Below are 17,721 nucleotides of genomic sequence, written 5' to 3' on the forward strand. Positions count from 1 at the left end.
GGGGGGGAAATGACTGTTCGTCTGTTCATACAATGTATGAACCATGATCTGTCATTTCCCTAGTCAGTGCCATCCCCCCTTCAGTTGGGACACACCTAGGGAACTTAATTAACCCCTTCCTCGCCCCCTAGTGTTAACCCCTTCTCTGCCAGTGAAATTTTTACAGTAACCAATGCATTTTATAGCACTGATCGCTATAAAAAATGCCAATGGTCCCAAAAATGTGTCCAAAGTGACCGAAGTGTCCGCTATAAGGTTGCAGTACCGATAAAAAAAATCGCTGATCGCCGCCATTAATAGTAAAAAAAATATTAATAAAAATTCCATAAAACTATCCCCTATTTTGTAGACGCTATAACTTTTGCGCAAACCAATCAAACGCTTATTGCGTATTTTTTTTTGCGTAAAAAATGCAGAAGAATATGTATCAGCCTAAACTGAGGAAAAATATATATTTTTTATATATTTTTGGGGGATATTTATTATAGCAAAAAGTAAAAAATATTATTTTTTCTAAATTTCCGTTCTATTTTTGTTTATAGCACAAAAAATAAAAACCGCAGAGGTGATCAAATACCATCAAAAGAAAGCTCTATTTGTGGGGAAAAAAAGGACGCCAATTTTGTTTGGGAGCCACGTCGCACGACTGTGCAATTGTCGGTTAAAGCGACGCAGTGCCGAATCGCAAAAAGGGGCAAGGTCCTTTAGCTGCATTTTGGTCCGGGTAAATAAAATGTGGGAAGTTGAACTTTGTGCTTTGCTTCAGAGGTCTCCTGGCTAGCAGAAGTAAAGCAGCTATATATTCTATATTTAAACATGTGCATATGAATTACACATTTTACAATAAATGGGATATCCACAACCTCTTCAGTTTAAAGCGGAGGTCCTTCCACCCCTGCAAAACTTAAAAGCCAGCAGCTACACATACTTTAAATAATAAGACACTTGCCTGTCCTGGGGTCCAGTGATGTCGGCACCGCAGCTGATGTTTTCATCAGCTGCTGGGTGCAGCTACCACCTTTGCCAATAAAGGGAACCCAGCAGTGCAGCATTACGACTTAACGCTGGGTCCCTACTGCGCTTGAGCGAGGCACCGATGCGCTCTCCTACTGGCCCGTCGGCAGGGGGAGGGAACTGAGCCCCTGATATAATTCGCCGCGGCCTCCCGGAAGTGGAATCAAGACAGCTATCCGTGCGCCCCCCCCCCCCCGAAAGGAGCCAAATGTGACACCGGAGGGGGGCGGAGACAAATGGAGGTTCCAGTTTTGGGTCGAACTCTGCTTCAAGAAATGCAGATATTCCGACAAAAGAATATAGAAACTCAATGATTGTCCATATGATGAACGCTGCAAAAAGCTTTATACCGAGAAAATGGAAGGAAGTAGAGAGCTCAAAAATTAGAGAGTGGTTTGACAAAATAGAAGAGATATATAACATGGAATATCTACGACCTAGCCATGAGGATACTAGAGAGGGATTCATTAAGAGATGGCAAAAGTGGAAAAAGTTTAAATTATCAAAGAACTTTAGTGAGATTAAGATTATTTAGAGAAGATGAGAAAGAAGGGTCTAAGAATGGGGTGGAGAAGGAGAGTAAGGGTAGAAAAAGGTTTGGAAATAAAATTTGTTAATGTGTATTCCTATTGGAAGGGAAAATGTTTTACTTCTTTGTGTATGGTAAATTTTGATAAAAAAAATGCAGATATATGTTGAAGCCACACACCACATCTCTAAGTGTGAACCTACTGTAATCTGCAAGGATAGCAGCAATGTACTTGATGGGGAAAATACTTATTTGATCCCTTCTAGATTTTGTAAGTTTGCTCACTTACAAAGAAATAAAGGGTCTATCATTTTTATCATAGGTGTAATTTAAATGATAAAGGCAGAATATCAACCAAAAATACAGAAAAAACACATGATACAAATGTTATAAATGGAGTTGCAGTTCAGCGAATAATAAAAAATGTTGGGGATATTTATTATACCAAAAAGTAAAAAAAAATAGCTTTTTATAAAAAAAAATTGCTCTTTTTTTGTTTATAGCGCAAAAAATTAAAAACGCAGAGTTGATCAAATACCACCAAAAGAAAGCTCTATTTTGTGGGGGGAAAGGGACATCAATTTTATTTCGGTACAGAGTCGCACGACCGCGCAATTGTCAGTGCCTGGTCATTAAGGGGGTAAATCCTTACAGTTCTTAAGTGGTTAAAGCCAATTGGGGCAGATCCTTGTACAATTGCATGGGCGCAGCATATGTGAGATACGCTACGCCGCTGTAACTTACTTTTTTAATCTTTGAATCCACAAAGAATTTGCGCCGTAAGTTACGGCGGCGTAGTGTATCTCTCGCGGCGTAACAGAGCGTAATTCAAATCGGCGAGTAGGGGGCGTTTTCATTTAAATGAAACGCGTCCCCGCGCCGAACGAAACTGCGCATGCGCCGTCCCTAAATTTCCTGCCGTACATTGCGCTAAATGACGTCGCAAGGACGTCCTTGTTTTGACGTGGACGTAAATTACGTCCAGCCCCATTCACGGACGACTTGCGCAAACCAAAATAAAATATTTTCAGATTCGACGCAGGAACGACGGCCATACTTAACATTGCGTACACCACCAAATAGCAGCTTTAACTATATGCCGAACGGAAATGACGTAAAAGAATGCGACGGCCGCTCGTACGTTCGTGGATCGTCGGAAATAGCTAATTTGCATACTCGACGCAGAATACGACGGGAACGCCACCCAGCGGACGCCGAAGAATTGCATCTGAGATCCGAAGACGTACGCCTGTCGGATCTAACCCAGATTGCCGTCCGTATCTTGTTTTGAGATTCAAAACAAAGATACGGCGCGGGAAATTTAAAAAGTACGGCGTACTCTCTTTGTGGATCTGCCCCAATTGAGCGTTTCCTTGGCTTTGTGTTTGGGATCATTTTCTTGCTAAAATGTCCACCCTTTTGTTTTGTTTTGTTTGTTTGATTTTTAGCAAGAATGTTTTGGTAAAAAATTAAATAAAAAATGTATCCTCCTTTAACCCAGGGGTTCTCAACCTTCTAGTGTCATGACCCCGTGATAAAATTTCCCAAGTTGTGGGGACCCTAACAGTAAAATTATTTTCGTAGCGTGGGTTGTCCGCACCCAAGGCAAGACAAGTAATTTGCTCCCCTAACCCACAGACATTAGCAGTCCCTGAGTCGCTTCCACTCATACAGTATTAAAACCCTTAGAGCCGGTTCACACTGGGGCGACTTGCGATCCGACTTCATGTCGCCTCAAGTCGTCCCAAGTCGCGCTGTAGAGAAAAACAATGGAAGTGAATGGGAGCGGTGTTAATACACACGACTCAAGGCGATCCGACTTCAGAAAAGGTTCCTGTACTACTTCAATCCGACTTGTAGGCGATTTGTACCCATTGATTTCAATGGAAGTCGCCTCAGAAGTCGGATCACTGTCTTATCTGAAGCTACTTTCCAGGGAAGATAACATACATTTCTCAGGCAAACCTCTCCCTCCCCCTCCCTCCCCCAGAGCTGATGGTTGTTTTATTGGCCACTGGAATGTCTCCTGTCCTGGAGACGACTTCAAGTCGTGTTGTAATCTCCCCAGATCGCCCTGTGGTTTCATGCTCAAGTCGTGTTGGAGTTGCTTCTGAAAGTCGTGCTGGAAGTCGTGTCGCCCTAGTGTGAACCGACTCTTATGGTACATTTTAGGATGTTCCACGCTTTCTGTTTGTTTTTTTCTTTCCCTTTTATCTCTCTCTATCTATTTTTTCATCCCTCTCTCTACCCGTCTTTCTTATTCTTTCTCTTAATCTTTCTTTCCCCTTTTTTTCCTCTCCCTTACATGATCTCTATTTTTATTCCTACTCTTACTCCTTGGCGGGGGGAATGGGATGAGGTGGCAATGCTGGGGGGGAGTTAAGATCAGCCAACTTAGGTGCTCTTGATCAAAGTCATCTACTGTAGCAGTGACACCTATGCCGAAATCGGTTCCGTGAACTGAATGGACAGCTGCAAAGAGGCTGAGTGGGCAACCACAGGCTCCAGGGACAGCCCTGCTGGGCAGCTGCAAAAAAGGCTGGGAGAGCAGTGCGGGCTCAAAAAACCGCCCAGGATTTGGTGACCCCCTGGAAAATCATCATTCGACCCCTGAGGGGGTTCCGACCCCCAGGTTGAGAACCACCTGCTTTAACCATATAAAGTTTGCCAGTACCGTATGCTCATCCAAAAGTTCAATTTTGGTCTCATCTAACCAGACTATATTCTCCCAGTATTTCACAGGCTTGTCTAAATGTTGTGCAGCTAACTTTTGTGTGGTGACCGGCCATGGCCGTTGAGTGCATTACTTATTGTTTTATTTGAAACATTTGTACCTGCTAATTCCAGGTATTTTTGAAGCTCTCCACAAGTGGTCCTTGGCTCTTGGACAACTCTTCTGATGATTCTTTTCACTCCTGTCAGAAATCTTGCAAGGAACGCCTGATCGTGGCTGGTTTATGGTGAAATTCTGTTCTTTTCACTCCCAGATTATGGCATCAACAGTGCTCACTGGAACATTCAGAGGTTTAGAAATCCTTATGTAACAATGCCATCAGTATGTTTTGCAACAATAAGGTTGTGAGGGTCTTGAGAGAGTTATTTGCTTTAAACCCATAATGAGATGTTGCTTGTGTGACACCTTGGTAATGAGACACCTTTTTTATTGGCCATCAGTTGAGACTGAATCAATTGATATTAATTTGCACTTACTTGCTTTCTAATACTGATGGATTTCAGCTGGTGTCGTGCCTTCCATGGCTTTTTGCACCTCCCTTTCTTCATGTGTTCAATACTTTACTTTTTTTCCTGTGTCATTTTATTTTATTACACATAAATTCATGTAAGGAGGTATTCTGCAGGCTCTGATGTAAAGGAGGTGGTCAGAGGATGCGCACAGGATACAGGTGGTGGTCCAAGGATGCGGACAGGATAGGTGGTGGTCAAGAAGTTCAAGTTGGCTTGTATGCATGCACTCCACTCACTCACCAGGGGGCTGCAGCCAGGGCAGGGTGTGCTCAGTGCTGGCCAGTGGCACTGGTCAGGGCCTTGTGTGTCTGTGCGGGCTGCAGAGGGGAGGGGGTCTGCGCTGTCTTTCTTTCTCACTGTGATGCTGCCGCCAGCCCTCCGTCTCCACTGCACTGTCCCCATAAGGCCTCAGATCCTCCTCCAGCACGCTCGGCCCCTGGCATTTTTTACATTTTATTGGCTGGTGGGAAATGCGGCTTGCAGCATTACATCAGTGGGCAGGCTAGGCGGTGTGACTCGGGATCAGATCATCTCAGGATTTCCGGAACTGCGCATGCTCAGTTTTCACCCCGAGCCTGTCGCAGCCATTTTTACTGGCACTGTTCAGCTCCTACAGGCATTTAGGGGCAGGAGTAAAAGTGCCCTGTTTTTAAGGGCTGCACGGTAGATCTATAGGCGGTTGGCAACACTGGCCAACCGCCTATACATGTACATGTGCTGCCTTGAGGAGGTGGACCTTGGTGGGCACAGCATGATTTCAATCCATGGCAGCATATTGTGTTACCAATGATTTGTTTGGTGTCCTGTCGTCCCAACTGTCTTGCTCATTCACAAGCTCCTCCCGTATAGTCTGGGTTGATTGCTCACTTTCTCTCATGATCATCCTTGCCCCATGAGGCAAAATCCGTGCATGGAGCTCCAGACTGAACACAATTGTTATTTTGTATTTCTACGATTTGTGAAGAGTTGTCTCCTAACCAAGCTTCTTGCTGATGGTCTGGCCTTGTGCAGGTCTACAATCTTGTTCCCCGATGTATGTGTATATATATATATTATATATATATATATATATATATATATATATATAATATATATATATATATATATATATATATATATATATATATATTATATATATATAATATATTTATTTTGGGGATATCTATTATAGAAAAAAAGTGTGTGTGTGTGTGTGTTTTTAATTTTTTCTAAATGGTCACTTTTTTTTATTTTTTTATAGCGCCAAAAAAAAAAAGGAAGAGGTGATCAAATACGACCAAAAGAAAAGCTCTATCTGTGGGGAAAAAGGACATTACATTTTGTTTGTGTACAAGGTTGTATGACTGAAATTTTCAGTTAAAATGACGCAGTGCCGTGTCGCAAAAAATGGCCCGATCATTTTAGGGCTTAAATTCTTCTGGGGCATATGTCGTTAATCTGTGTACCACTTGAGCACATACTGTAGTCTGTGGGAGCCAGAGTTAATTGTTGGTTAGTAGGGATCAAATACCTATTTAACGCGCTGAACTGCAGCTCAATTTATAACATTTGTATTGTGTTTTTTTTTCTGGATTACATGGTTGATATTGTGTCGCTATGATTGAAAATACACCTTTTATAAAAATTATAGATACTTAATTTCTTTTTAAGTGGTCAAACGTACAAAATCTGCAGGGGATCAAATAATTATTTTCCCTACTGTGTATACATATATACAGGTCTGGAGGCTACCCTAGTAAAATTTAGGTAATCTCAATGCTCAAAAGATCGTTTAAGGATTCTGCAACTGCCAATGATTGTCAAAATCTGTGTATGTGTGTAATCTATGCATTTATGTTAGCGTATGTTCCTGTCTCTTTTGTTTGTTGCTCTAAATTCATATATATTTTTTTCCCAGAAAGAGAAGTTGCAGATGAAAAGCAAGAAAAGCAGTCGCTCCGAAAGTTACGTTTCTTGCAGTTTGCTTCACTGGAGTACGATGGAGAGTTTTACATGACACCACGGGACTTTCTTTTTTTCTGTCATGTTTGAGAGCGTTCAACGTAAGTTATATTATACGGTACTTAAAATGTTTTTTACCCAAGATTCATACTCCTTTTTTTTTTTTTTTTTTTTTTTTCAATTGGAAAAATATGACTCTTGGGTAAAATTTGTGTAAAGTGTTTATTAAAGATAGGATACTAACTGCAGATCTGAAGATGGATAATAAAGGGGGCAAACATTTTTTGCAGTCTTGCCTAAGTTCCCATTCATAAGCTGCCAGCACCTCGAGACACAATATGTCCAGAAAACTGGTGGTAACCCTTTTATCCTTTTTGTAAAAAAATAAGTGTGTGTGTGTGTGTGTGTGTGTGTGTGTGTGTATATATATATATATATATATATATATATATAATATATGTATATATATATATATGTATGTATATATATATATATATAATATATATATATATATATATATATATATATATATATATATTACACATACATACACACTTTGGCCCACCCTTTGCAGCATTTAACTGCTTCAACTCTTCAGGCAAGGCTGTCCACAAGGTCTAGAAGTGTGTCTATGGGAATATTTGACCATTCTGCCAGAAGCACATTTGTGAAGTTAGGCACTGATGTGGAGGAGAAGGCCCGGCTCGCAGTCTCCGCTCTAATTCATCATACCAAAAGGTGTTCTATCGGGTTGAGGTCAGGACTCTGTGCAGGCCATTCAAGTGTTCTCCACCCCAAAACTCGCGCATCCATGTCTTTTTGGACCTTTCTTTGTGCATCGGTCAAAATCATTTTGGAGGGGGGGGAATTATGGTTTGGGGTTTTTCAGGGGTTGGGCTTGGCCCCTTAGTACCAGTGAAAGGAATGGCATGGCATAACAAGACATTTTAGATGATGTCAACTTTGTGGGAACAGGAAGGGGCCACCCCAAACTGTTCCGACATGACTGTGCACAAAGCAAGGTCCATAAAACATTCCCATAGACACACTCCTAAACCTTGTGGACGACCTTCCAGAAGAGTTGAAGCTGTTATAGCTGCATATGGTGGGCCAACTCAATATTGAACCATAACGGACTAAGGCTGGGATGCCATTAAGGTTCATGTGCGTGTAAAGGCATATTTAGGTGCGTTTTAGCAGTTATTAGTAGCGTCAAGCATATTTCCTGCCCAAACTCTGCTGCTACTGGGCGCACTGGCAGTGTTTTTGTTTTTCCCAGCCTCTAAACTCTCCTGAAGGAGGCTAAAAGCCTATGTGTGCATGGACAGAGACTAACATGCAAGGTAGTTTAGAGGCATAAAAAAAAGAAAACCCCAGATGCCCCTAAGGGCAGCTGTAAAAACATCCAGTGTGCATGAGGCCCAAGGTTTTCCAGCAGGCCCCGGCCATAGATGGGTTGAAATTCAGCTGGTCCCTACTGAACTGGATGAATTTCAATCCATCTGTGGCCAGATTTTGTGTTTTTCTTTAAAAGACATTTGTTTGGGCCAAGCTGGCCCAAACAAATTATTTGCTGCACTAACAGGTGCTCTACTGGGTGTGTTGTATCAGCCCTGCTACATATGGTATACAATGCTGTATCTGGGCAGTGGGATGAGAACTTCCCATCCCACTCCCAGAACCAAATAGTTGGGCTTAGCACTGCTTAGCCATTCATGGGAAGCTTTGTATTCATGAATGGAATAAAATATTTCTTCTGTTTGACTAAGGTGGAGTTTGTGATGTCATCCACCTGCCTCTCCTCAGTCAATCAAAAGAAGCTTTGTATTCATAGCATACAAAGCTTCCTCTAAATGGCTGAGCAGCAGTCGGCTCGCCCCACTGCCAAAACTTGGTGTTATATACTGTATATAGCTGAGGCTACATAACGTTAAAGTGTTGTAAACCCCATTCATGAACTTTGACCTAAGTACATCCAGTATCTCACAAAAGTGAGTACACCCCTCACATTTTTGTAAATATTTTTTTTCATGTGACAACACTGAAGGAATTACACTTTGCTACAATGAATAGTAGTGAGTGTACAGCTTGTATAACAGTGTAAATTAGCTGTCCACTCAAAATAACGCAACACACAGCCTCATGTCTAAACCGCTGGCAACAAAAGTGAGTACACCTCTAAGTAAAAATTTCCAAATTGGGTCCAAAGTGTCAATATTTTGTGTGGCCACCATTATTTTCCAGCACTGCCCTGCTTTAACCCTCCTGGGCATGGAATTCACCAGAGCTTCACAGGTTGCCACTGGAGTCCTCTTCCACTCCTCCATGATGACATCACTCCTCCAACTTGCTGACCCACAGATGCTCAATAGGGTTTAGGTCTGGAGACATGCTGGCCAGTCCATCACCTTTATCCTCTGCTTCTTTAGCAAGACAGTGTTAGTCTTGGAGGTGTGTTTGGGGTCGTTATGTTGGAATGCGGCCCAGTCTCCGAAGGACTGGATCACGTTCTGCTTCAGTGTATCACAGTACATGTTGGCATTCATGGTTCCCTTAATGAACTGTAGCTTCCCAGTGCCAGCAGCACTATGCAGCTCCAGACCATGACATTCCCACCACCATGCTTGACTAGGCAAGACACACTTGTCCTTTGTACTCCTCACCTGGTTGCCGCCACACACTTGACACCATCTGAACCAAATAATCTTGGTCTCATCAGTCCACACGGCATGGTTCCATTAATCTATGTCCTTAGTCTGCTTGTCTAAAGCAAACTGTGTGTGGGCTTTGTTGTGCATCATCTTTAGAAGAGGCTTCCTTCTGGGAAGACAGCGACGCAGACCAATTTTATTCAGTGTGCGGCGTATGGACTGACGGCTGACCCCCCCCACCCCTTTAACCTCTGCAGCAATGCTGGCAGCACTCATACATCTATTTCCCAAAGACAATCTCTGAATATGACGCTAAGCATGTGTACTCAACTTCTTTAGTCGACCATGGCGAGGCCTGTTCTGAGTTGGAAACTGTATGGTCTTGGCCACTGTGCTGCAGCTCAGTTTCAGGAACTTGGCAATCTTATTATAGCCTAGGCCAGTGATGGCAATCTTGGCACCCCAGATGTTTTGGAACTATATTTCCCATGATGCCTCAGCTACACTGCAGAGTGCATAAGCATAATGGAAAATGTAGTTCCAAAACCTCTGGGGTGCCAAGGCCATCTTTATGTAGAGCAACAATTTTTTTTTTTTTCAGATCCTGAGTTCTTTGCCATGAGGTGCCATTTTGAACTTCCAGTGACCAGTATGAGAGAGTGAGGCCCTGTACACACGACCAAACATGTATGCTGAAACTGGTCCGCGGGCCAGTTTCAGCATACATGTTCGGTCGTGTGTAGGCGCGAGCGGGCCGAATTCCAGCAAACATTTGCCTGCCGGGCCTTTTCCCAGCGGGCAAATATTCCTGGACGTGTTTTAAAACCGTCCGCTGGAATCCTGCCCGCTCGGACATGTACGGTCGTCAGTACAGACCTACCGTACATGTCCGAGCGCCCGCCGTCCCTCGCATGCGTCGAATGACTTTGACGCATGCGTGGAAGCCTTTAAATGGCAGGCCCGCCCACGTCGCCGCGTCGACGATGCAGACACGCCCCGCGTAGTGTTTACGCGCGGACTTCTGTACGATGGTTAGTACAACCATCGTACAGAAGCCCTCTGGCAGGCATGTACGGTGAAAACGGTCCGACGGACCGGTTTCACCGTACATGTTTGCTCGTGAGTACCCGCCTGAGAGTGATGACAATAAATGTAAACACACCTGTTCCCCATTCATACCTCAGACCTTGTAATACTAACAATTCATATGACACCGGGAAGGGTAACTGGCCAATTTGGACATTTTCACTTAGGGGTGTACTCACACTGGTTGCCAGTGGTTTAGACATTAATGGCTGTGTGTTGAGTATTTTGAGGGGACAGCAAATTTACACTGTTATTCAAGCTGTACACTCACTACTTGCATTGTAGAAAATGTTTATTTCTTCAGTGTTGTCCCATGAAAAGATATAATAAAATATTTACAAAAATGTGAGGGATGTACTCACTTTTGTGAGATGCTGTATATCTGTAGTGTTTGCTTATCTCTCTCCAAAGCTCTAATTGCACTTTCTCTTGGGTGCTCCGTTCCTTTGTTATCAGCAGAGTCACTTCTGACACATTCTCCAATACGACATAACAGCAGCTGCCAATTTTGTTTTGGGGAGGGAGCTTCTAGGAAGATTAGCAGTGAACTTGTTTATTCAGACTACAGCTCTGCATGTTTTTCGTTACTCTGTGGAGGGGGGGTGTAGGAAAAAAGGATCTGCACTCCGGTTGTTTCTCTTTAAAAAAAAAAAAATATTGACAAGCCACATTAAACAAACGCAAATGAAAACAGTTCATGCTTTTCAGCCTTGGGGGGGGGGGGGGATGCGCCTCTCCTCCAATCAGCTCGCACATAGTGTAAGCCCAGACTCCCCTCCCTCTGTTGAAAGAGGAAGAAAGATTTCTAACACAATGTGCTTTTTCAAAGTGTAGTAAAGAGAAATACAGCCCATATACAGGGAAAACATATGTAGGAGTAGGGATGAGCTCCAGCTAGTTCACAACAGTCCACGTGCAGAGCCCGCCAGGAAGTCTGCACGGTGCTGCGCTAACCACAGGCAGGGAGACATTTCCCGATCTCTGGCAGCCGAGCATTGGGAATATGTTCTCACTGCCTGGAATTGGGCGCAGCGCCGTGCAGACTTCCTGTGGGCTCTGCACGTGGACTGTGCGAACCGCCGGAGCTCATAGCCAGGTAGGGAGATTTGTTGATTCCTGTGTATCATGTGAGGCTATTCACTTCACTGGGTATAGGAGAGAGTGTACATCCACTTAGAAAGTTTAGGCAAAACTTGTTATTACCATTTTGGATAGAGTGGTCTAAGATTTTCATTTGTTTGGATTGTGCCTACACATCTCACTGCCTTTGAATGTGTGTAGATATCTTTATTAATTGTGTTGGCTGGTTTAGGGCATTCACCTGCAAAAAGCCCATTTGGTCCAGCATTGTTTAAACTCTCATTAATTCTATAAACAAAATGTTTCATGTGTTTGTTTAGTAATCTCTGTGTGACGTTATATATTGGCATTAATTGAAGGAATTTCCCCAAGCACATTTCTTACGCATTTGATTTATTTGTTTTTTTTTTCCCGTGCATGTATTGTACTGGAGATGTTTTCACAATAACTCATACAGCAAAAACACCAAAGTATGATTACATTAGCTGTGTCTCTATGATGTAAGGAATAATGCATGCAAGTACCTCTGGTAGGAATAATAAACCTAAGCCCTGTCAATTTTACAAGTTTTATTGTATGTACAGTATGTTTATTTGCATGCGCAGCTTTTTTTGTTTTTGTTTTATGCTTTTGTGAGTTAAAGATCTCTAAGGTACAAAATGATGTACTGGAACCAGTATTACAAAAATATGACAGGCCACAGTATTCATCATTTTAAGATTGGGTGGGGCTGTAGAATAAATGTTACTTTTTTTTTTTTAGGATTTGCTTTACTAGTCAAACGATGCAGGTGGTGTTATACTCAGCATTTAATCGACCACTCGGGACAGTTGTGTACCTACTCTACTGTATTATAATAACATGTGTTGAGACATCCTGAGCACAAGCTGTAGTTTGACTTGCTGTTCAGAAACCGTAATGTTGCTTAACACAAATATATACATCTTTTAGTTACTGACTGTCACAGCCAGCAATTTTATCAGTGGCAGCAATGTTACTAGCCACCAACTGATAGCAGAATATGGGGTATGGAGCCTTCGGTCAATTCAAGGCTGTGGCTAAAGTGTGCCTAAACCCCAAAAGCAAGCAGTCTATACTTTAAAGCAAAATAAGCTGTCATTTAGTGTCTGTCTGATCTGCCCTAGCTGCCATTTTGTTGTATATGTGATCAGTTATGACAGCAATTTGATGACTTGACCCTTTGGTTGAGGAGAAAAAGAAAATGGGACTGTTATCATCTCACGGCATGATTTGAATTGAACTGTTTTGGGAAACATTTAAACTGATAGGTTTAGTTCTGCTTTAAATATATATTTCAGCTTACCTAGCATTAAAAGAAAAGTATGGCCACAGCTTTTTGGCCATACTTTTCTTGTGGGTCACAGTAGCGCATTCACTTGTGCTCTACTGTGACCTAGAATCAGCTAAAGTCAGCTGACATCACAGATCCACTACAGATCAGAGCCAACTCCAATCCCGATCTGCCCAGATGCCTGATCAACAGCTAGCCATGCCACTGAGAGCCTGAGCTAGCTGCTTTATCTTCCTCCCATCCCAGTGCTTCAGTGAGAGCTGGAGGGGCAGAGCACAGAGTGGTGACTGACAGTCACAGCTCTCAGTGTAGAGATGACGGAGAAGTGATCAATCAGCAGTCATGTGAATGCTCAGTTCTCAGGCTTCGAATTGGTGTGGGACAGCTGCAGCATCAATCAATGCTGCAGCTTGGAGGCGAGTATGTATGCTGTGTTTTTATTTTTTTTATGATACCAAACTTCACCTTTAAATGTGGGGGCTGCATTCGTGTTATTTTTTACCTTTCTTTAAAAGACCAAGACAGACAAGGGTGCTTACAATGGTCTGATTCTATTCATGTAAAATCCTTATTCTATAAGGAAAAAATGGTTACTCTAACTGCTGAAAAAAGTGTTTAAGGCCCTTTCACATGTACGGATCCCTGAGGATCCATACTTAATCATCCGCTTGCTCAGCGGGGATCTCTTTGTTGATCCCCGCTGAGCCGGTAGATGACAGGGCGGTCGCTGCACACTGTGCCAGGGACCGCCCTGTCAGATCTCCACTCTCCTCTATGGGGGGATCGGATGGAAAGATAGGATTTTCCTCTGTCTGCAGAAACGGACCATAGCGGGGATCGATGAGATTGGATGTCAGTGCATGTACATCCACAATCCCATAGGGATACATTTATGTCCATATTGCATCCGAAAAGGATGGATGGAATATGGAAATACAGTCCGCAGGTGTGAAAGGGCCCCCTTTGGCTTGACTAACAAAATTAAATTAGAACTCCAGCTATCTAAATGTTGCTAGTGTATCTTGGGGCCCCATGTCCACTGCTGCTGCTAAACGGACGTTCAGAGGCAGTTGGACACTTTTTTCAACTGCCCCTGAACTCGATTAATGTTATCCTATGTGACCATGTACACAGTCTCGTTTATTTCCGTTTTAAGCTCGGTTGCGATTTAACCACTTCCAGACCTTAGGTGTTTTTCAGATTTGGTGTTTGCAAGACTAAAACAGTTTTTTCTGCTAGAAAATTACTTAAAACCCCAAACATTATATATTTTTTTTTCTAACACCCTAGGGAATAAAATGGCGGTCTTTGCAATACTTTTTGTCACACCGTATTTGCGCAGCGGTCTTACAAGCGCACTTTTTTTTGGGAAAAAAATCACTTTTTTTAATTAAAAAATAAGACAACAATAAATTTGGCCCAATTTTTTTATATATTGTGAAAGATAATGTTACGCCGAGTAAAATGATACCCAACATGTCACGCTTAAAAATTGCGCCCGCTCGTGGCATGGCGTCAAACTTTTACCCTTAAAAATCTCGATAGGCGATGTTTAAAAATTCTAGAGGTTGCATTTTTTGAGCTACAGAGTAGCTCTAGGGCTAGAATTATTGCTCTCGCTCTAACGATCGCGGCAATACCTCACTTGTGTGATTTGAACACCGTTTTCATATGCGGGCGCTACTCGCGTATGCGTTCGCTTCTGCACGCGAGCTCGTCGGGACGGGTCACTTTAAAAAATTTTTTTTGTTTTCTTATTTATTTTTATTTATTTTATTACTTTTTACACTGAAAAAAATAAAAATAAAAAATTGATCACTTTTATTCCTATTACAAGGAATGTAAACATCCCTTGTAATAGAAAAAAGCATGACAGGTCCTCTTAAATATGAGATCTGGGGTCAAAAAGACCTCAGATCTCATATTTGGCTTAAATGCAAAAAAAAAAAAAAAAATGTGGAAATGTAATTTTTTCAAATGACAAAAAAAAAATTCTCTTTAAGAGGCTGGGGCGGGACTGACGTTTTGACGTCACTTCCGCCCAGCGAGCTATGGGTATGGGCGAAGGAGATTTTTCCTTCAGGTCTCGTCCCCGCTCAGCTGCCGAACGGTCCCGATCGCCTCCCCCGCTACCGACGGCTACGGTAAGCGGCGGAGGGCGCGGGAGAGCGGTGGGAGGGGGGGGAATCCGCCGCGGAGACCGCCGTTATCGTTTACCAGACCGCGCACACAAAGATTGATACCTCGGTTGTGCAGCAGCTGCTGCCGTTACCGAGATATCAATCTTTAAAAAATGGACGTACATCGTCGTGCGCAGGTCTGGAAGTGGTTAACAGCGTTTCTTTGAAAGCAAAAAAATTTGTTCAGATGCCAAAGATTTCCAAGTTTCAGATGCCAAACGCAGTAACCCGGGTTTAGCAGCGCTTTGTTTATAGGCGTTTTTCGTTTTTACCCATCTAAAAAAAGAAAATATATATATATTTTTTTAAACTCTTCTAAATGCAAACGCGGAAAAACTGAAGTTTTAAACGTGGGTTACTATCTGTCAAGTGAAATCGTTCAGGAGCAGTTGTAAAAACGTCCCGCGTACATGGAGCCTAACACTACCTTCTCATCAGTATGACCATGCTGCTTTCCAAGATTGGCTTTGTTGCACCTCCATAGACTGTAGTCAGGAAGTGTGTTACTGGTCAGATCACCAGGGAAATATTTAGGAATAAATAGTTGGTTTCTAATGGTTAAATAGTTTGGTATAAAAGTCTAAATGAAAAAAAAAAAATTATAATGCAGCTGTTGGCATTACTGGGTGGGATGGCATAACATATTACCGACCTTCAGGGGGTGCCCACACAGCCTTAAAGTTGGCTTTTATTTGTAAATGATGTGTCACTGAGCCCGATGCTAAGCGACAATAGGCAGTGGCACTTCAGGTGCAAAGTAAGCTCCACCTGTCGTGTGGAGCGGGAGTAGCAGAAAGACCACACTGCTCCCAATATCCACCAATGGAATAGGCGATGCATGGGTGGCATATTTCTGACCAGCAGTAAGGTGGAGGGACCCACCACTGGCCAGCATCAAGAAGGAATACTGGGAAAACATAGTCACTGTAAAACTGGGATTCGGTTGATCCGCTGTCTTCTGCCATTACACTCTAGTTCGGTAATGTAGCATTTCATTATATTACAACAGATGTTCTCAACTTGGATGTCAGAACATTGCTCCCGAGGTCTGACCTTCGATTGCATACCTGGGCATATCCACTAGAATGAAGAACAGTATGGTTAACCAGTGTTTCTCAACCTTTTTTCAGTCAAGGTACCCTTTTAAACTGTGCACTTGAGGCACCCCATTCTTAACTAAAAAAACAAAATGTATAGATTTACTGTACATAATGCAGCAACATCTGTAAAAATCGTACACCCAACATTAGAGGTGATTTTTTCTTCCAACGCAAATACACCTTTGCACACTGGTACTGACTAGTATTCCAGTTTTTTTCTTCTCTATCATTTTATCTTATCACTCAGCTAATGTGACCCCAGTGTTGATGGAAAGAGGCAGGGGAGAGGCAAAAAAAGGATGCTGTGCAGATGACATTTAGCGAATACATCATTGATTGTTAGGATGCCGGTGGCTAGAATGTTGTAATGATGCACAATAAAAAAACCTGTGGCTTTGTGTAACTAAAAGGCAGGCTTGATCCACCTACTGGCTTGTATACAATTTTTAGGCATTTTGCCAAGGCACCCCTGAAGAAACCTGAAGACACCCTGGTTGAAAAAGGCTGCTCTAAACCACTCACGTATGCTCACACTTCAGCTTGTAGTAGAGCAGTGTTTTCAAGAGACTTTAGCAAAGCATGTGTAAAGCTTTCACCACTCTTAGAGCAGTTTTCTTAAAGTGTCTCAAAATTGTAAAGGCTTAAGGGTTTTTTACCTTCATTACCTGCATGAAGGTAAACAACCTGTGTGCAGCAGCGCCGCTCCACACTCAATACTTACCAGAGCCCTATTGCGTTCAAGCGATGTTCACGAGAACTTTGGCTCTCTGGGGACTCTTCCTCATTGGCTTAGACAGCAGCAGCAGCAGCTGGTGAGCCAAAGAGGAGAGATAGGGGGCATGACAGAGCCACAGCTCTGCATGTGAATGGACACGCAGAGCAGCAGCTTGGGAGCCCCCATAGCAAGCTGCTTGCTCTGGAGACATTTGGCAGGAGGGGAAGGGCCAGGAGCACCGGCGGGGGACCCTAAAAGAGGAGAATCTGGACTGCTTTGCGCAAAACTTTTGCACAAAGCAGGAGGGTATAACATGTTTGTTTTTTAATTGCCTTTAATACCACTTTAAAACATCTGAAGCACCATTTAGTTCCAGTATGGGGGTGTTTTAACATGATTGTGGTGACTGTCACTTTTTAATGACAGCTGTACATTATGTACAAGTTCTTCTTTAAGGCATGCCCCTTTCTTCCTAAATACAGCCTATTTAGATGAATAGTGCTGTCGTGAGGAAGAAGAAATCCTTGTGGGGACTCTTTCAGAAGAAAAGCTATGTGGCTCTGTGCAGAGCCGGGAAACAAAGCTTGCTGGAAAGGGGACCGAGGTAAGTATGGGCTGAACTGAGGGGAGCGGGGAGCTTGCCTTGACTTTTGTACATGTCCTGAAAATAAGCAGCCAACAGGCCTTCAGGAAGATTAGGAGGTGCAGAGGCTTACTGAAGCCAGTTGGCACCATGTTTAAATGGACATGCAGCACTTCTATTTGGATCTGTGCTTAAAATCCCCATTCTGAAACTGAGTAGTTTGGAAGCTTTAAAAAGCTGCTGAAAATTTGAGAATGTCTTGCAGCTGTTTTGCAAAAGCTGTC

At 42.8% G+C, this 17,721-nt stretch overlaps 1 protein-coding gene across 1 annotated transcript in view; it reads left to right on the forward strand.

Moving 5' to 3' along the window:
- The window catches only part of MICU2 (mitochondrial calcium uptake 2), a 538,279-nt gene that overhangs the window by 254,753 nt on the left and 265,805 nt on the right, over positions 1-17,721 (forward strand). The window contains 2 exon segments of the mRNA XM_040339327.1: positions 6,687-6,802; positions 6,804-6,831. Of these exon segments, the coding sequence (XP_040195261.1) occupies positions 6,687-6,802; positions 6,804-6,831 (144 nt within the window).

Source organism: Rana temporaria, chromosome 2 (genome assembly GCF_905171775.1).
Source record: "Rana temporaria chromosome 2, aRanTem1.1, whole genome shotgun sequence".
NCBI classification, from domain to species: Eukaryota; Metazoa; Chordata; class Amphibia; order Anura; family Ranidae; genus Rana; species Rana temporaria.